Source organism: Metarhizium album (assembly GCF_000804445.1).
Source record: "Metarhizium album ARSEF 1941 chromosome Unknown scaffold_1, whole genome shotgun sequence".
Lineage (NCBI taxonomy): Eukaryota > Fungi > Ascomycota > Sordariomycetes > Hypocreales > Clavicipitaceae > Metarhizium > Metarhizium album.
The window spans coordinates 1,347,893-1,362,589 of NW_024467575.1; the positions used below are offsets into that span (position 1 = coordinate 1,347,893).

General features: G+C 54.4%; 2 protein-coding genes across 2 annotated transcripts; both read right to left on the bottom strand.

Moving 5' to 3' along the window:
• Positions 1–5,023: 5,023 nt before the first annotated feature.
• Positions 5,024–6,130, bottom strand: MAM_00376 (Fatty acid hydroxylase; the record flags this gene model as incomplete). Its single annotated transcript, XM_040819175.1, has 1 exon — positions 5,024–6,130. One exon carries the CDS (start codon positions 6,128–6,130, stop codon positions 5,024–5,026), a length of 1,107 nt encoding a protein of 368 aa, XP_040682440.1.
• A 5,874-nt stretch (positions 6,131–12,004) lies between these two features.
• MAM_00377 (uncharacterized protein) lies at positions 12,005–14,425 on the bottom strand (the record flags this gene model as incomplete). The annotated part of the gene is made up of 3 exons (XM_040819176.1): positions 12,005–12,698; positions 12,756–14,114; positions 14,184–14,425. The coding sequence occupies 3 exons, from the start codon at positions 14,423–14,425 to the stop codon at positions 12,005–12,007; spliced, it is 2,295 nt and encodes a 764-aa protein (XP_040682441.1).
• Between the last annotated feature and the right edge of the window lie 272 nt (positions 14,426–14,697).

Here is a 14,697-nt window from a genome sequence, read left to right on the forward strand (position 1 = left end):
CTCGTCGACTTGGCTTTTTTTCCTCTTTTTCTTTCTTTCTCTCTCTTTTTTTAATAGAGTCCATCGCCGCCAACTCCCTTTCTCCGACTGTCCAGAAGGGTAAAGAGGCAGAGATAAACGAACCTCGCTCGGCCCTGTCCGATAACTCAGTCCCTCCGTCGACATCGTCCGCTTCGACCCGAGACTCCATGCCTTGGTGCTCACCCGCCGCGGTCCAAAAACCTGTAACAAGGCCCTCATCCCGCGTCTCCTGCCCACGTCCGGCCGTGTACCAGAATCACCCGGACCGGGTCGCGGATCAATGGAGCCAAAGCCCGCTCGACCCCGCGCTCGCCGACTCTTCCCTCTCGCGTGGTGAAGTGGCCTCAGCAAGCTCAGTTAGGGCGTTCCAGACCTCGAATAGACACAAACACGAAGCGACAACATAAACAAGAGTATGCCCCGCGAGAAACAGGAGGATGGGAAACAACCAAGAGATGGGGTGAGGGGGGACAAGGCTACGTAGAATCAAGTCTATGCGTAGGTAGAAAGCACGTAACTACCTAATATATTTCATGCAAGGCAGGTACTTGTACGCTAGTGCAAAAAATGGCAGCTGGATCAAATCCAGGATCGATCCATGACCAATCATATCAAACCATTACAGCCTCACTTTTCATCATCCATTGAGGCTTGCTCTTTTGCCGCTCCATTCTCGCCCATTCTTGGAAGGTTCTACAAATCGACGGCAAAGTCAAGATTCGCGGCAAGATGTCAATGGTAAATCATATCCCAAGAGGGCAGGCGATAGAAGGTAGACGCCCCAATTCGAACTCACGCCAAGAAGCTCACTGGCAGGTTCAGAGCGGCCAGCCCTTGTACTAAGATCGCACGCATACAGCTTGCTTCATGATGCCTTCAAACTCACAGCCGTTCGAGGCGGTTGCGGTGTGACTCAAGGTGACTCGTCCATAGCTGTCTGGTTGTAAGGGGTCAAAATGCTCTGCTAGGCTTTCAACATAGCCAGCTACACCACTCAAAGTAGCCAGGTGCAGGGGAATGAGGTCCTGATTGTCTTTACGACTTTGTAAAAAGCCAATGCGGTGCTACTCACACCTGCTTTCTTGGTCCAAACTTGGAGTAATAGCCCATGACGGATCGTCATGTCCCACGAAGTGCGGGTGCAAAGCGGCAGACACTATTTCTCGGAGATTCGATGCTGGCCAATCTAAAGAAAAGCCACTTGTTAGTTATTCGAGACTCAGATACACGGGCACTTGAGATGGACTGACGCCAGGATGGTCTTGTAAGAACCGGCTCTACCAGGGCAGGGCGCTGCAGCTCCCGCACCTCACGGATTATTGGCTTTCAGCTGTGGATGTATGTTGCGACATGAAACGCATTGCCACATTGGGTGGGTGCCTGGGGCATCGAGCTACCCTGTAGGATAAGTATACATGTATAGTATGACCGACGTCGCGCACTTGTCGATATCTTTCTTTGGAAAGAACACCAGAATACAATATCTAGCCCGCAGCCAGCAGCCTCTCGTCCACGCCTTCTCCAACGCACGACACAAACCCTGGATATTTTTCTTTGCACGGTGAGAGGCAAGCACAATGGCCCTGGACCCTCGTTTCCCAACTTGTCTGTGGTTGGTGTCCCTGGTTTGGCGGCTTGGTCAATCCGCAATTCAAAGAGCACCATCCATACCTCCTTTTACCCGAGTCTACATCACATCCGGTACAAGAGCATAAGGCTCTCCTCAAGTCGGAACTGACTTGTTTTTTTACGCTTCACCATTGACTTTTCGCCGTTGCGTGAACGTCGACGTCAAGGGCGAGAACCTACCTGCCTGGACATGACGCAGCCGTTGATGGCGCCCTACCAATTCAGCAATGCCCTTGGGCCATGGCGATAGCCACAACTGTTTGCAGCATCGTGATACACTATGGGAGAACGTGCTTGTACGATGGTCGGACTCGATACCTGCGGTACTCGGCGCAATTCCATCACTACACATGGGCTATCTGGAGACGGCACCCAATTTCAAATTCGTGTCTTGTATGACACGAGGGGACCCCCGATTTGCCCCGAAGGAAGGAATCCCTTGCGCCAAAGTATGAACAGTGCTCTGCTGTAGCCTGGGAGGATTCGTACCAGCATATCATACAAGCCTTTGCGAACCGTTGGCGTGCTTTGGTTACAGCGTACCATGGAAGGACGGCTTGCGATACAGCGTCAAGCATCCATTGCGGCTTCCGGCCCATTTTGGGAGAGCCCACTGCCGACTGGGCTATAAATCTCATGCTGGCCGAGCGGATTCCCACAGCCTCTCTCCCGTCCTGATGAAGCTATGTTTCCGAGCTCCAAGTTGGCAGTGCGATTGTCACATATAGCCTGCGGGCCCATCCTTCCCCGGCCAGGCGCCACGAGTCCACAACAAACTAGAGCCAAGCTTGCAGGCTGCGGATTGTTGAAGACGCTCTGGCGTCTGGAGCTTGGAGTCTGTCCCATGAATGCTTTCTGGGAAGGCGATTGCTTCTCCACACGAGGGCTTCTGCCGCCGGGTACATGCGCCCGCGGTTGGCCCCCGACAGGGCCGACACTCTGCCAGAAAGAAAGTTGGCAAGCCTTGTCGACTTTACATGCCCTTATCAAGATCCTGCCACAGTGCCGTTAACTCGCCTTTGAATTAATGTCAATTCTCATCAGCCGCTCGCTCTCTGCGACCCAATTGCCCCAACTACACCCCAGCCGTCGAGAGTACATGCCCTTGAAGTTGAGTCTCGCAATGACAACGCGGTGTAACCTACGGAGGCCACGCCATATGCGACATGACGAGGCAGCCAACGAGGTTTATGAGCCAGCACAGTTTGCCAATAGCCCTCACGATCTATACTAGACGTTATTAACCCCAGTTACAGCCGAAGCAGTGTCCGTTACAGTTGCAACTTGTCTTGCCAAGAGGTTTCCATTCCATCGCCACACGCCTTCTGCAACAACCATATCCGTTCGGCTGTAACGTATACGAGCCGTTGCAGACTCGCGAGTGGTTATAGTCGGATTCTGAACTATACAACGAGTTCCACCCCTCAGTCGCCACTGCATGTCTCCTCAAGCATCCCTCGAATACAATCCTACGCGACAACAGCAATGGAATACCTGGTGGCCGATGGGCGGCTTTCAAATCTCACTCGCATTATTTCCTTTTTCCGAACGCTTGCCTAAGCGTCCCAGAATTGTGTCAATCCTTGCCGCAGTCTAGGCCAGAACCGTGAGCCTCTTCCCGCCCTACGCCGTGGAGCGACATTATCAGGGTCGTGCGTTCTCCGTGTTATGCCAAGTCTATGAGAAGGTTTACCACAAGAACCAGGGCACAGGACTCACTTGACAAAAACACGTCCTCGGCCGTCTGGGCATTGAGGAAGACCCAGAACCTTTGGGACCCTGCATACTGAAGCGTCACATTATAGTCGAACGGAGTTATTTCTCTAAGCCTTGTTCTCACCGCCCTTGTCGCACCTGGCTAAACACTCGGATGTTGCATTAGTTCTTCTGCGTCCCAGGTTGTATTTGCCGCGTGGACGGCAAGCAGGAGAGCTTCTGGCCGGAGATATAAAAACGCTTGCACAATCCGGCCCGCATGTTAGACTCGGCTTTACACTTTGCATCGCTCTAGGACACCTGGTCCACGCTTGCTACCACCATGAGAGCTACGCACATCATGATTCCGCTCCTCGCGGCCATGGGACTCGCAGGCACACTGCGCGACGGGGAGGCGCCGACTCGCGTCAAGCGCAGCCAGTTTTGCAACCACTTTGCCGGCTGCGATATCGCAAAACCGAGCCCCGAGCCAGTCTAGTAGGTCTGTCCCTCCGGTCGCGAGACATGGCCCTGGAGAGCTAATGCGTCGGCACTCACTCAGGCCTGCCGCTATTCCGCCACTGTTTTGAGCTGCAGCAGCCGCCGCCGTCTAGAAGACAACTGCAGCCTCGACTTCAAGTCATGATGCTTGAAAGGATGCCGCAGGGTAATTGGCTTTTCTGTTGGCGTGGAAGTGGGTGAAATGGGGTTCGGCGTATCGGCTGGAGCTCCAAGTAGCTCAGCTTCTTGTTGTCCAGAAACACAGAGTATTCAACTTTTCTTACCAAAGTAACAGATCTTCACTGGCTGCATCACTGCGATACGCGACTAGGGCTCGGCAGAGAGAGGGTTTGGAGCAAGATCTCGATTCAACTGTCATGATACTTTTTAGTTTTAAGGTCTTTGCCTTTCCACAAGACCATCGGTGCCCAAGGACTTCTATGTATGCAGCAACGTTCTGCTCTGGGTCTCGTGATTGCAGCCCTTGTGTCACCGCATGACACGATAGTTGTAGGACCCGACCGTGACAAAGCTTGTCTCTACCCACCCCTTCATCCGTGACAGAAGCCGTGGTGCAAGGAAGACTGGAGAATCTAGTGGTGGACAAAGTCCTCGGCACAAGTCGATGCCGCAGTTGCCGTCGGGGGATCCGAACCGTCCAGCGGATGGCCGCGATGCCGTCAACGGTGCCCACTGCCCATGGCCTCTTGATAGTGGCAGGGCGACGAAGAGCAGTGCAGAGCATCAGAGTTTGCCTCTCAACTGCCGAGTCCTGTGGCAGATGCGCAAGTTTGGCCGACTGCGCACTAGACTGCATTCGCCAGCCGAGCCGAGCCGCACTGAGGCCGGGTCGCTTCCGAGACGGGTGCGTGACTTGGCTGCTGACCTCATCTTGACTTCTTGACTTCATGACTTCTTGACTTTGGAGACTATAGACTATTCGAACAATGCTTACTGCCGCAGAGCGGACAGACAATCTTTTTGCCGTACCAAAACTCACGCAAGGAACATGACTGCGACTCCCTACTCGGCACTACGTCCGCTAAAACCCCCCAGACCTGCCACACCGGTGGAAACGGGCAAAAGCACAAACGTGAACCGTCCGACAAGTCGACACCACGCTGCTCCGACGAGCGCACCGTCGCCCCCCTGGGCCCTGGTTGCGCTCACCCGCAGGCTACAGCAGCGACAAGGGAGCCGGATTCGCATAGTCGATGTTTGACTCCTTCAACTCTATGCGCTCGCCGCAGGTCCCGAAAATGCGGTCCCAAACACGCGTCTGCTTTCCGTAGTTGTGGCTCTTTCTCCAGCCCGTGCGGTGGTGCAAGTCATGGTCCTCCACAAGAAGCTCCATGTTGAAGTACTTGAGCAGCCAGCCGAAGGTAGACGCGGTCCCGATGTGCAGACGGAGGCCGCTGTGCCCGCCAAACTCGGTAAAGGCAACGTACTGGTGACAAATCCACCAGCTGTAAAAGTCGAGCGGCACGCCAAAGGCCCTAAAGGTGACAAAGGTCATGAACGGGACGCCGACCATGTCGAAGAACTCCTGCCCCTCGTCGGCGTAGGCAGCGAGGCTCGGGTTCGGGTGCTTGCTGAGGTGGTGTGTGCGGTGGAACTTCCACAGGAAGCCGGTCTCGTGCATGGCACGGTGGTACCAGTAGAACCAGAAGTCGAGGACGATGCCGTAGAGGCCGATCTGGAAGAACAGCCACGCCCACCAGTTCCAGGAGCTCATGACGTCGGCCGGCGACTCGGACACGCGGTAGGTGAGGAGGACGGCCATGGCCATGCGGCCGCCTGCCGTCTTGGGGCCGGCCATGACCACCCGGGCGACTCCGATGTCGGGGATGCCGTCTCTGTCGTGGACGTCGCCGTCGAGGAAGCCGTGGGCGTGGCCGAGGCGGCGGATCTCCCGGAGCTCGAGGACCACGACGGCCAGGAACGCCGCTGTGTAGTAGACGACGGCCAGCAGCGCAGGCATGTTGGTCCCGGTGGCCGACGCCCACGCCTGGTGGATGGCAAGGGGCACGGCGGCGTGGAAGAGGATCCAGCCATGTGCCGTCCACTGCGGCACGTAGGGGACTTTGTCTGACTTCTCGTGGACGGGGACTGGGCGCTTCGGATCCCAGTGGTACAGGCCCATCAGTTCCACCACCCAGTGGTACGCTGTCCACTGGCTGCGGTCGCCAAATCGCCACGTCGACTTCATGGAGTCCTTGGGGTTGGCTTTGGGGGGGGCCGCCTGCGAGACATGGTTCCCGGGCCGCGATTCGGTCGCCGACATGTTGCTTCTCCGGCTCCTGGTTCCGCAAAGTCTATTTGCAGAAGAATGCGTGGGGATGAAAGTCTATTTGCAGAAGAATGCGCGCGGATGAAAGTCTATTTGCAGAAGAATACGTGGGGATGAAAGTCTGTTCTAACGTTACAAACAATGCCAAACCACGGATGTGGCTGACAAGACGCAAACATATATATAACCTGCTTGCTACGCCAACACGCAATCCCGCCCGACACGTGCTCGGGAGAAGCACTCGAACGCGAAACGTTTGTCGTCGTCGGCTGGCCAAGGGGGGAGAAGGAGGCCCGGCTGTTTACTTTACAGACAACAGGAAGGAATGGCATCAAGAGCGTCCAACTAGACGTGGTCGGGCCAAACTGCTGCTCGTGCGCGGCCCGGCCGAAAGTCGTGAATTCAGACTCCGTGTCCGTTTCGAGTTGCCACAAGCGGAGTGCCGCTTTGCCCCGGCTGCCGTTGCGTCGGGACCCAACTTGGTTCCATCTTGGCCGCACCGCAACGTGGCCGATTCAAATTCAGCCGCCAGTCTGGGTGCATACTAAGTTAGTTAACTTGGCCTCGGGTCCAGCCAACCAAGGCAGCCTGGACATGCCCGGGCCCTGAAAACGTCGACTCTCTGTCCATCTTCCAGGAGAAACAATCAATGACGCCTTCGGTTTGCTGGCCCGCCTCTGATACATTGTCATGTGAACGGAGACTCATCACTCTCCATCGTCATCGGCTTCGGACAGCACATATTGTTGGGGAAAAAAAAAGGTGACCGGCTTTTCCTTATCGCCATGCAAAGCCCGCCCCTTTCTTGCGGCGTGCCCGGGCTCTTTTTGCAAGCGGCCCGTTGACGAAATGCCACCATCTGCAGCAAACGGTCATCGTGTCCGGTCACTAAATCACCCGCGAATTGCAAAGCGACGGTCGAGCAGAATTGACGTGATTAGTCAGAACAAAATCATCCTCTCCATCCCGAGGGGAAATAGCCCGTCAAACGTTCACGAACAAATGGTAGGCTAGAGCGGACATGACGACATGAGAGGCGAGGAAAGGTCAGGCCCCGTGTTGGCGGTTAGCTCTGTGGCAGCATCGAGTGAAATCTCCTCGACCTATTGAAATGCAGGCAGTCGTACACAGCAAAGTCACCACTTGCATCAGTCCGAGGGCCAGACCGAGATCACGGCCTCTAGCCAGCGACGGGATGACGACTTCTAGCCTCAGCACCCGTCTCGCCGCGGCGAGCCACTTTTGAAAAAAACCTAGGCCATGATACGCCTTGAGCGCAGCAAGAGGAAACATCTCCTTCTCCCCAGGGGTGTCCGGCTCTGCACACCCGAAAAGGCCAGCATCTCGACTGCGTGGCACCGGGTCGGCAGGGCTCGCCAGCTTCCACCCGCCAGATGTCGACTTGGACGGCTCGTGTGCCTCAGAGAAGCATGAACCATGCTCCACAAACAAGCCTACTGCGTGCGTCCGTCGAACGGATGGACGGCTCATCACATCTCAGCCGGCCGTGTCTCCCCACGGTTCATGCTCCTTCACGGAACAAAGCGTCTCAAGTAACTCCGTCCGCCCGAGCCGAGAACGAGTGTCCGCTTCACAGGCTTCTGATTCACCATTCACCACCCACACGAGATCGTCAGAGGCACCTGTCCCACGGTCCGTTCACAAGTCAAACGTAAGTTCAGCATCGTCGTCGGGTTTGCTCGCAGCCCACCATACACGGACGCGGGCTTTCCTTAGCCCGCCGCGTTGCCGGCTTGAACCCCCGGATCCCGGCTTGACCAGCATGTCTATCCATTCTGGCGGCAAGCTTACGCCACTTTTGCCGTGGGGCAGACGGACGACCGGACGCCGATGCTCGCAGCGTGAGACGCGGGCCCCGTGGCACAACGACAACAAGAACAAGACAGGACAAACCACGCCAACACCAGTGCCTATTCCCCAGCCAGCACGAGCGTTCCGAGTCGGATCCTCTCCCCGAGAATACACCCTTCGTCAAGCTGCTCTGTTCCCCTTCTCCCTCTTCCTGGTTGGCATTTCGTGACCCACTGCACGTGTCCCAACAGCATCAGACGACCCAAGGCACTGCAGACGCAGCACGGCCCTTCTGCCTCCCCGTCTGTCTATGCTGAGGTCACTAGACAAGCTCGACAAGCAGGGCTTTTTCTCGGCAGCATGCACGTCAAATACTCTATAGACGCCAAAAGAAGAACAGGGCAAGGGGGAAAACGCGCCAAGCGCAACCTAGCACCACCGGTGAGACGCTTGCATATGTACTTTGCACTCTCCGGCGCCCTGCAGCAAGGCTGGCTGGCTGAAAACAGTGGCTTTCAACATTTGCCCATTTGCCCATGGCGTCTTGGCGCACCACGTCGGCGTACGGGCCCTGACAGCGCCAAGTGAGAGGAAGATGAGCAATGAGGAAAGCAAGGTACCCAATGAGGTCGGCACACATATGCCCGCGTTTCGTAGTTTGCATTTCGGCAAAATCCCTAGAGCACGCTCTCCCCCGCTGGCGTCCCTGCCTCAGCAATCGTACCCGACCGTTGGCTTCCCGTCCGGCTCCAACCCAGAAAGGGGGGTCAAGAGATGCATATGCATGACTTGGCACGGCGATGAACTTCTCGAATGGCGGGAACACCCGCCAAGAGGTCAGGGGCTTAGCATGCATATGATTCTGAAATCCAAGCAGAGGATTCCATACTCCGTACTCCGTAGACGAGAATATATGACGTCAAAAAAAAAGAAACAAAGACGGCTTGTCATGTATTACAAGAAAATACGGACCCGGCCTTGTCGGAGGGCCGGGCTGCGTTCCCCATCCAACAGGGCACAGAAACATGGCTTCGTAGTGTTTCTCCATGCTCAGGACAAGTCGGGAAATATGCAGTGCAGCTCATGGACGGCGCATGTTGCAGCGTTGGGCTGTCTCGGTGTTAACGACTCAACGGCCCGGTTGCCGCTGCCAACAACGTTGGTACACGCAGGGCCCCCTTTTGCAGTTGAATTGAGAAAAGAACAAGTACGCGGAACAAAGTTGCACTTTTGGTCGAGGCAGCCTCATTTGCCTGGGGCCTAGACCGCTGGATATCACCTCAGCTTGGCCAATATGATCACAGCCGGCACGCGTCTGAACGGTTTCCTCTGGTCGTCAACGGCTTGTCCAACGTTGGACGTTTCGGCCCGGCTGATTGGTTCAGCTGAGAGGCTTGGCTCCTGCGGTTTTCTTTTTCGGTCAGTTTGCCGACTGCGCAGTAGTCACCTTGTAACGTACATAAACAACAAGTACAGTTACCTACCGGGTGGCTGGGGGCGGCCTCGATGCATGTCGATGGTGCCGCATCAGCGGCATCATGCATGCAGCTCAACCCTTATCCAACGGGCAAGTGTGAACCTGAACCCTGCTTTTGTGCTCCGTACCGAGTACAGCCGACAGCAGCCCAGCCGTGGCAGAACCTGGTCAGTCAGAAGTTCAACCGACTGCGGACCAGCCAGGCAACTAGTTATGCCATGGCCCAAAGGAAAAAAGCCCCCTGCCCCCCTGCCGAATTCCCCAGACACGACGAGCATGTCTTCTTCTCAGAAGCCAGCACGTACGAAAAGTTGACGTAACACAGCTTCCGCATAATCGTGCGGCAACCCCGCCTAGTGCCGAAAGTGAGGCTGGCTTCCAATGTCGCGCAAACGGCAGGAAACTGAAAGCCTCCATGACGTATTCCGAATTTTCCCCGTTCCGCACACAGCACATGACGGTACAGAAGAGCATGGCACTGGCTTGCTTCTCCTGTACGCCGTTGTGAGCAGCACCAAGGCGAGCGTGCCATGTCTGCCTTGCACGACCGAACTTGCCAGGGATCAATCCCTCTCGAAATGCGACCTTGGCGGGAGGAACAAGACGTAATAGGTAATACATGTGTGTCAGAAGACTTGCGTTGTCAAAGGCTAGCTAGCCGCCTCACTTTAACGTAAGAGGTTTCAGTTTAACAAAAAAAAAAAAAAACCACGGCGTTGCAGAGTACGGAGTAGGCAAGACGAAGCAATCCCTGTCACTCATAAACGTCAGCTACATGAACCACTCATGGCCGGGAGCCGTCCCGTGTCACGTTCTCGGCAGCGTGGCAGAGTGTCGTACAAGACCAGCTCGTGGTACGGAGTACAGACCAGACTTTACCGAGTCATACAGCATTGGAGTACGGAGTACGTAGTACTAGTACTCCGTAGTCTTTACTCCGTACTCCGTGCTTCCAATACCAGCTCGGGGGCACGCCTCGAGGCTCTCTCTCTGTCCGAGCGCCCCATTTGGCGGGTTCGCTTTCTCTCGCCCGACGACAACGCCACGGCGGTGAGATGGTGAGAAGGCTCAAGCCCATGCTTGTTCAGCCTTTTCTCTCCTTGTCGCATGCCCATTGGTGATTTTGAAAATGATGGAAAAAAGGCTGGAGCGGCGCCGAGATGGCCGACAGGACGGGCAGCTCACCAGTCGTCGTTGGAGGAGGAGGACAGGCAGTGGGTGCTTAGGTAATATCCGTCCCAATTTCCGCAGCGACGAAAAATAAAAGTGAGAACGAGGGCGCCGCCCCGTGCAATGGTATACAGAGTGACCACAGCCGGACTTGCCGGGCGTCATCTTGCCGCCGTTGGGGCCGACGCGCCTGTGTTGAAGCGCCTCCATGTCCATCTTGTTTTCTGGTCGAGAAAAACGAGGAGCGTCCGCCGGGGGGGTAGGGCTGGCTCGACCAGCGTCCGTCCACTCTCCATCGCGGGCTGGACTTGATTCGGAAGTTGCGAGTACCGTGACTTGCGCGCCACGTTTGTTGACGGGAACACAAAAAGCCGCTGACTGGCTCTGGCTCCAACTCGATTCAAAAGTACGTACTATGAATGACCTAGCTGTATTGTACAATCTATCTGCGTCTTTTGTCGCCTTTTCTTGTTTTTTGCCTACTCCAGGTCTGAACCAAGTCGCGTTGCCAGGTTTGTTCCGCCGAAGTTGACTCTCAGTCACGTCGCCCCCGTCTGACACCATGTCGTATTTTAACTTTGCTCTGGAGACTAGAAAAACCGAACATCGGAGCCGCAAAGCTGGTCATTTTGCCCTCGTAAAAAAAAGCCGACAGAGATTGACTTGTGGGCGGAGCTGGCTGGCAAACATTGGCAGCTAACTTGAATAACATTCCACTAAATTCCGCACCCAATGTCCCAGAAATAAAGAAAGATGACAGTTTGCAAATAATTATAAGAAAACGTAATGAGTGACACACAAATGAACGGCAGCCTCAATATCCCCTGTTAGGAGACAGAGAGGTCAGCATCAGCCTCAGTGGTTCGTTCATGCTATTCAACCACTTTTTCCCCTGTTTGCTGAGATCGATACCGTTGTCAATGGTACAAGACCTCACCGAGAGGAAACAGACTAAACTAGGCGGATGATTCTCACCTTTCAACAGCTTCTCCGGATGTGCCGGGCTACCTAAAAGCAGCCTGCGTCACCGATAAGCCCGCGGTGCAGGTAAAGACCAATAAAAAGTGTCCAAAAAAAAAAAGAAAGGTAGAGAAGAGTAGGAGGACAGAGCGCGACAGAAAATAATTCCGCGACGTGTGTATGTGCTTTGTTTCGATCCGTATTGTCGTTTGGGAAATCCCGAAATCCTCAAATACATCAGACCAGGTACATCCGTAGACAGGCCTGTCTCTGCATTCTCCACCAGCTCTCCATCACTTATCAAATGCCGATAATGCGAGGTCGCAACGTCTTGTTCGCTTCGAATGTACCAGCATCATTGCTCAAGGCTTCAAATGCAGTCTAGGGAAACGCATATTTGCTCCATGACTCCGCTTCTTCGTTCGACGCGATGGGGAAAGCACCTGCGGTCAGCCGATTGGCTCGTCCTTGAGCTCGTCGTTCACCCTTGCGAAAAACTTTTTTTCATTCTGATCCCAAAGCAGCCTTCCGTTATTCATTGCAATCCTACGACCAAGCCACAGGATTCTTTCATAACGCTGGAAACCGATTGACGGAGGCTCAACGACAATATGGGTTTCGTCAAACTCCGCGCCGTCAAACCAACCCTCTGGAAAATAGTCTTGAGTATAGAGTAGACCACGCAGAGCATAGTCTTCAGGAAGAGGACGGCGGTCGCCGGGTTCAGGCATTGGGAATTCCAAGCTATCTTCTGACCGTGGCCCGAAGTCGCAGAGCCTTACCAAGTAGTTAAGGACGTCGGCGGTCTCTGCCCACGGGAGAGAGTCCTCCAGATACTGTCTGCCGACAGCAAACTCCAGCATGTACTGATAAAATACCAAGAGGGTGTGAATGCAAGGCAGGACGCTGGGATCGCCATTCCGATCAATGACAATCTTGTATGTTCGAGCTGCAAGTTCTACCGCCATCTTGAAATTTTCACTGGGTTCCACGTCTGCAGAGTCTTCCATTGGAGAGTCTGATTGCTGACTCTCAACCGTATGCGGTGCTTCCTCCTGTGGCTTTGGAATGACACGCATTAGGACGTTGGACTTATCTCCGTAACCCAGGAGCAGGCAGCCTAATGAGATGCCAGTAAGATACCTAGCATAATTAGCTTTGCAAACTTTCATCTCGTGTTATCACTATGGCTTCTCTTACCCATGTTGTCGCCAAAGCACATTCTTTCGTTCAATGTGATCTTCTAGGCGACTAAGAAATTCTTGCATCGAGGAGTGAAGCAGGTCCTTGTGCTCCTCTTTTGCGAAATAGAATAGCCCATGAACTCGCACGAAAGCCAAGTCAACCGGCGCTAGATTCTCTGGTGTGGATTCTGGATCGAGAAGAGGATCAAACAACACCTTTACGGTTTCCCTGGAGCTCGGGAATGGGACGGGAACGCAAAGCGATTTGGCATAAAAAAATAGCTGCTGTATGACGTCAGGGCGTGCCAGAATCGCCAAATGATGGTAAAGTCGTCCCACGCGAGGGATCTTGTTCGAGGCCATGGTATACCAGTTCCGCGATACACGAGTCCAGTTTTCTCGATCTTGAATGTCGCTGTCTTCGATTGCCATCCTATAACGCCCCAAGTCACCAAGACACTCTATCCAAGTATCTCGAAACAAGGGTATAGTCTCATATAGCAATCCCACCATAGAATATGCAATGTAAACGAAGGAAAGCATATATTCGTGCGAGCCGGGAAGTTTTCTTCTGAGGAGCTCCAGATAAGAATGTATACCGTGGCGCCACATTCGCGCAGGTATGAATAACCTGGAAGGTAGATCTTTTAGCTTCTCGCTTGCCGATGGGTGTTGAGATGCCAGCAAAAAGTCATGATATTCGTTCAGGAGTGACCGATGGAGGCCAGACAATGCTTTGTATTGCACTGGATTGAGATCGACGTCCAACTGTGTCCTGCCATATTCCATGCATTTGCTTTCGAGTAAAATGATTCCGGAATAGATGCCCGTGATTTCTGGTACAAGCTGATCTGAACATATTTCCCGAGTTACGAGTTCTCGAATCATTTCCACTGCTCTGGCAGTATCATACGACCGTTGAGACTGGGCACGATGGTGTCCGGCATTGCGTTGACGTCTATGCTGGGAAGACCGACGATGGGTGGAAGAGGAGGCCAACCGGGTCTGGGTCTGTGTTGTCTGTGGCGGACCTGGCACGTTCTCAAAAGCCTCGGTCGCTTCATCACTAGCAATCCAGAGTTGTCGACCACTCGGGTTCGTACCCCGGACGAAGTCTTCGTCTCTCTTCCCGAGTCTGACACCACTTCCGCCAGGCGTCGACGGAGATGGGCCAGGTTGCTGAGCGACCGAAGCGGGAGTTGAGCAAATCTGTTCGCTTCGTCGGCGGGACGAGGACATGCCATCGCTTGTCAAATTGAGCCTCTCCAAGTCGTTTCCAGCCCCGTCCGTAGAAGCACGATTGCCAGATATTGGACTTTTGCTACTCGCAGCGCCGACATCACTGGTGACTTTAGAAGGCCCGGCCACCAAGCTCCTGCACAATTTTCGCGCAAAATTTGTCAGTATTGCGATTGCGAGATTTTGAAGACGGGATTGAACTTACTGCGACTTGGCGGGATCATGGTCCCCTTCTTCATGGTCTTTGGGCGAGCACTTCTTGAAGGCTTCTTCAATCTGACAATTGCCGGCCTCTGCTGGGTGCTTTGACCTAAAATGGTCTCGAAATTTGCGGAAACTAGCGTGTACTTCGGTGGCACAAATCGGACACTCAAATTTACCCAAGGCGTCTTCTTCACGTGCAGCCTTGCGTTGATGCTGGACCCATCCTTGGGTGAGCTTGTCCATCTCCAATAGATCCGATTCCAACTGCGAGGGGTAGGAGCGAGCAAAAGGACGGGACGTCAAGTTGCTTCTGGTTCCCAGACGCCTGGAAGCTACCCAATGGGCTTTCTGGGCGCAATGTAGCCTGTGCAGTTGTTAGCAGCCTCGTACCAAGAGTCTAACGATGCATGGCCGCAATTTGTGGCGGAGGTTTTGCAACAGGAGGCGGCGCGCCGCGCGAGCACTTACTGGCCAGGGAGCTATCTAAAAGGCGTCGAAGTCGGTTCCGGCCTGGA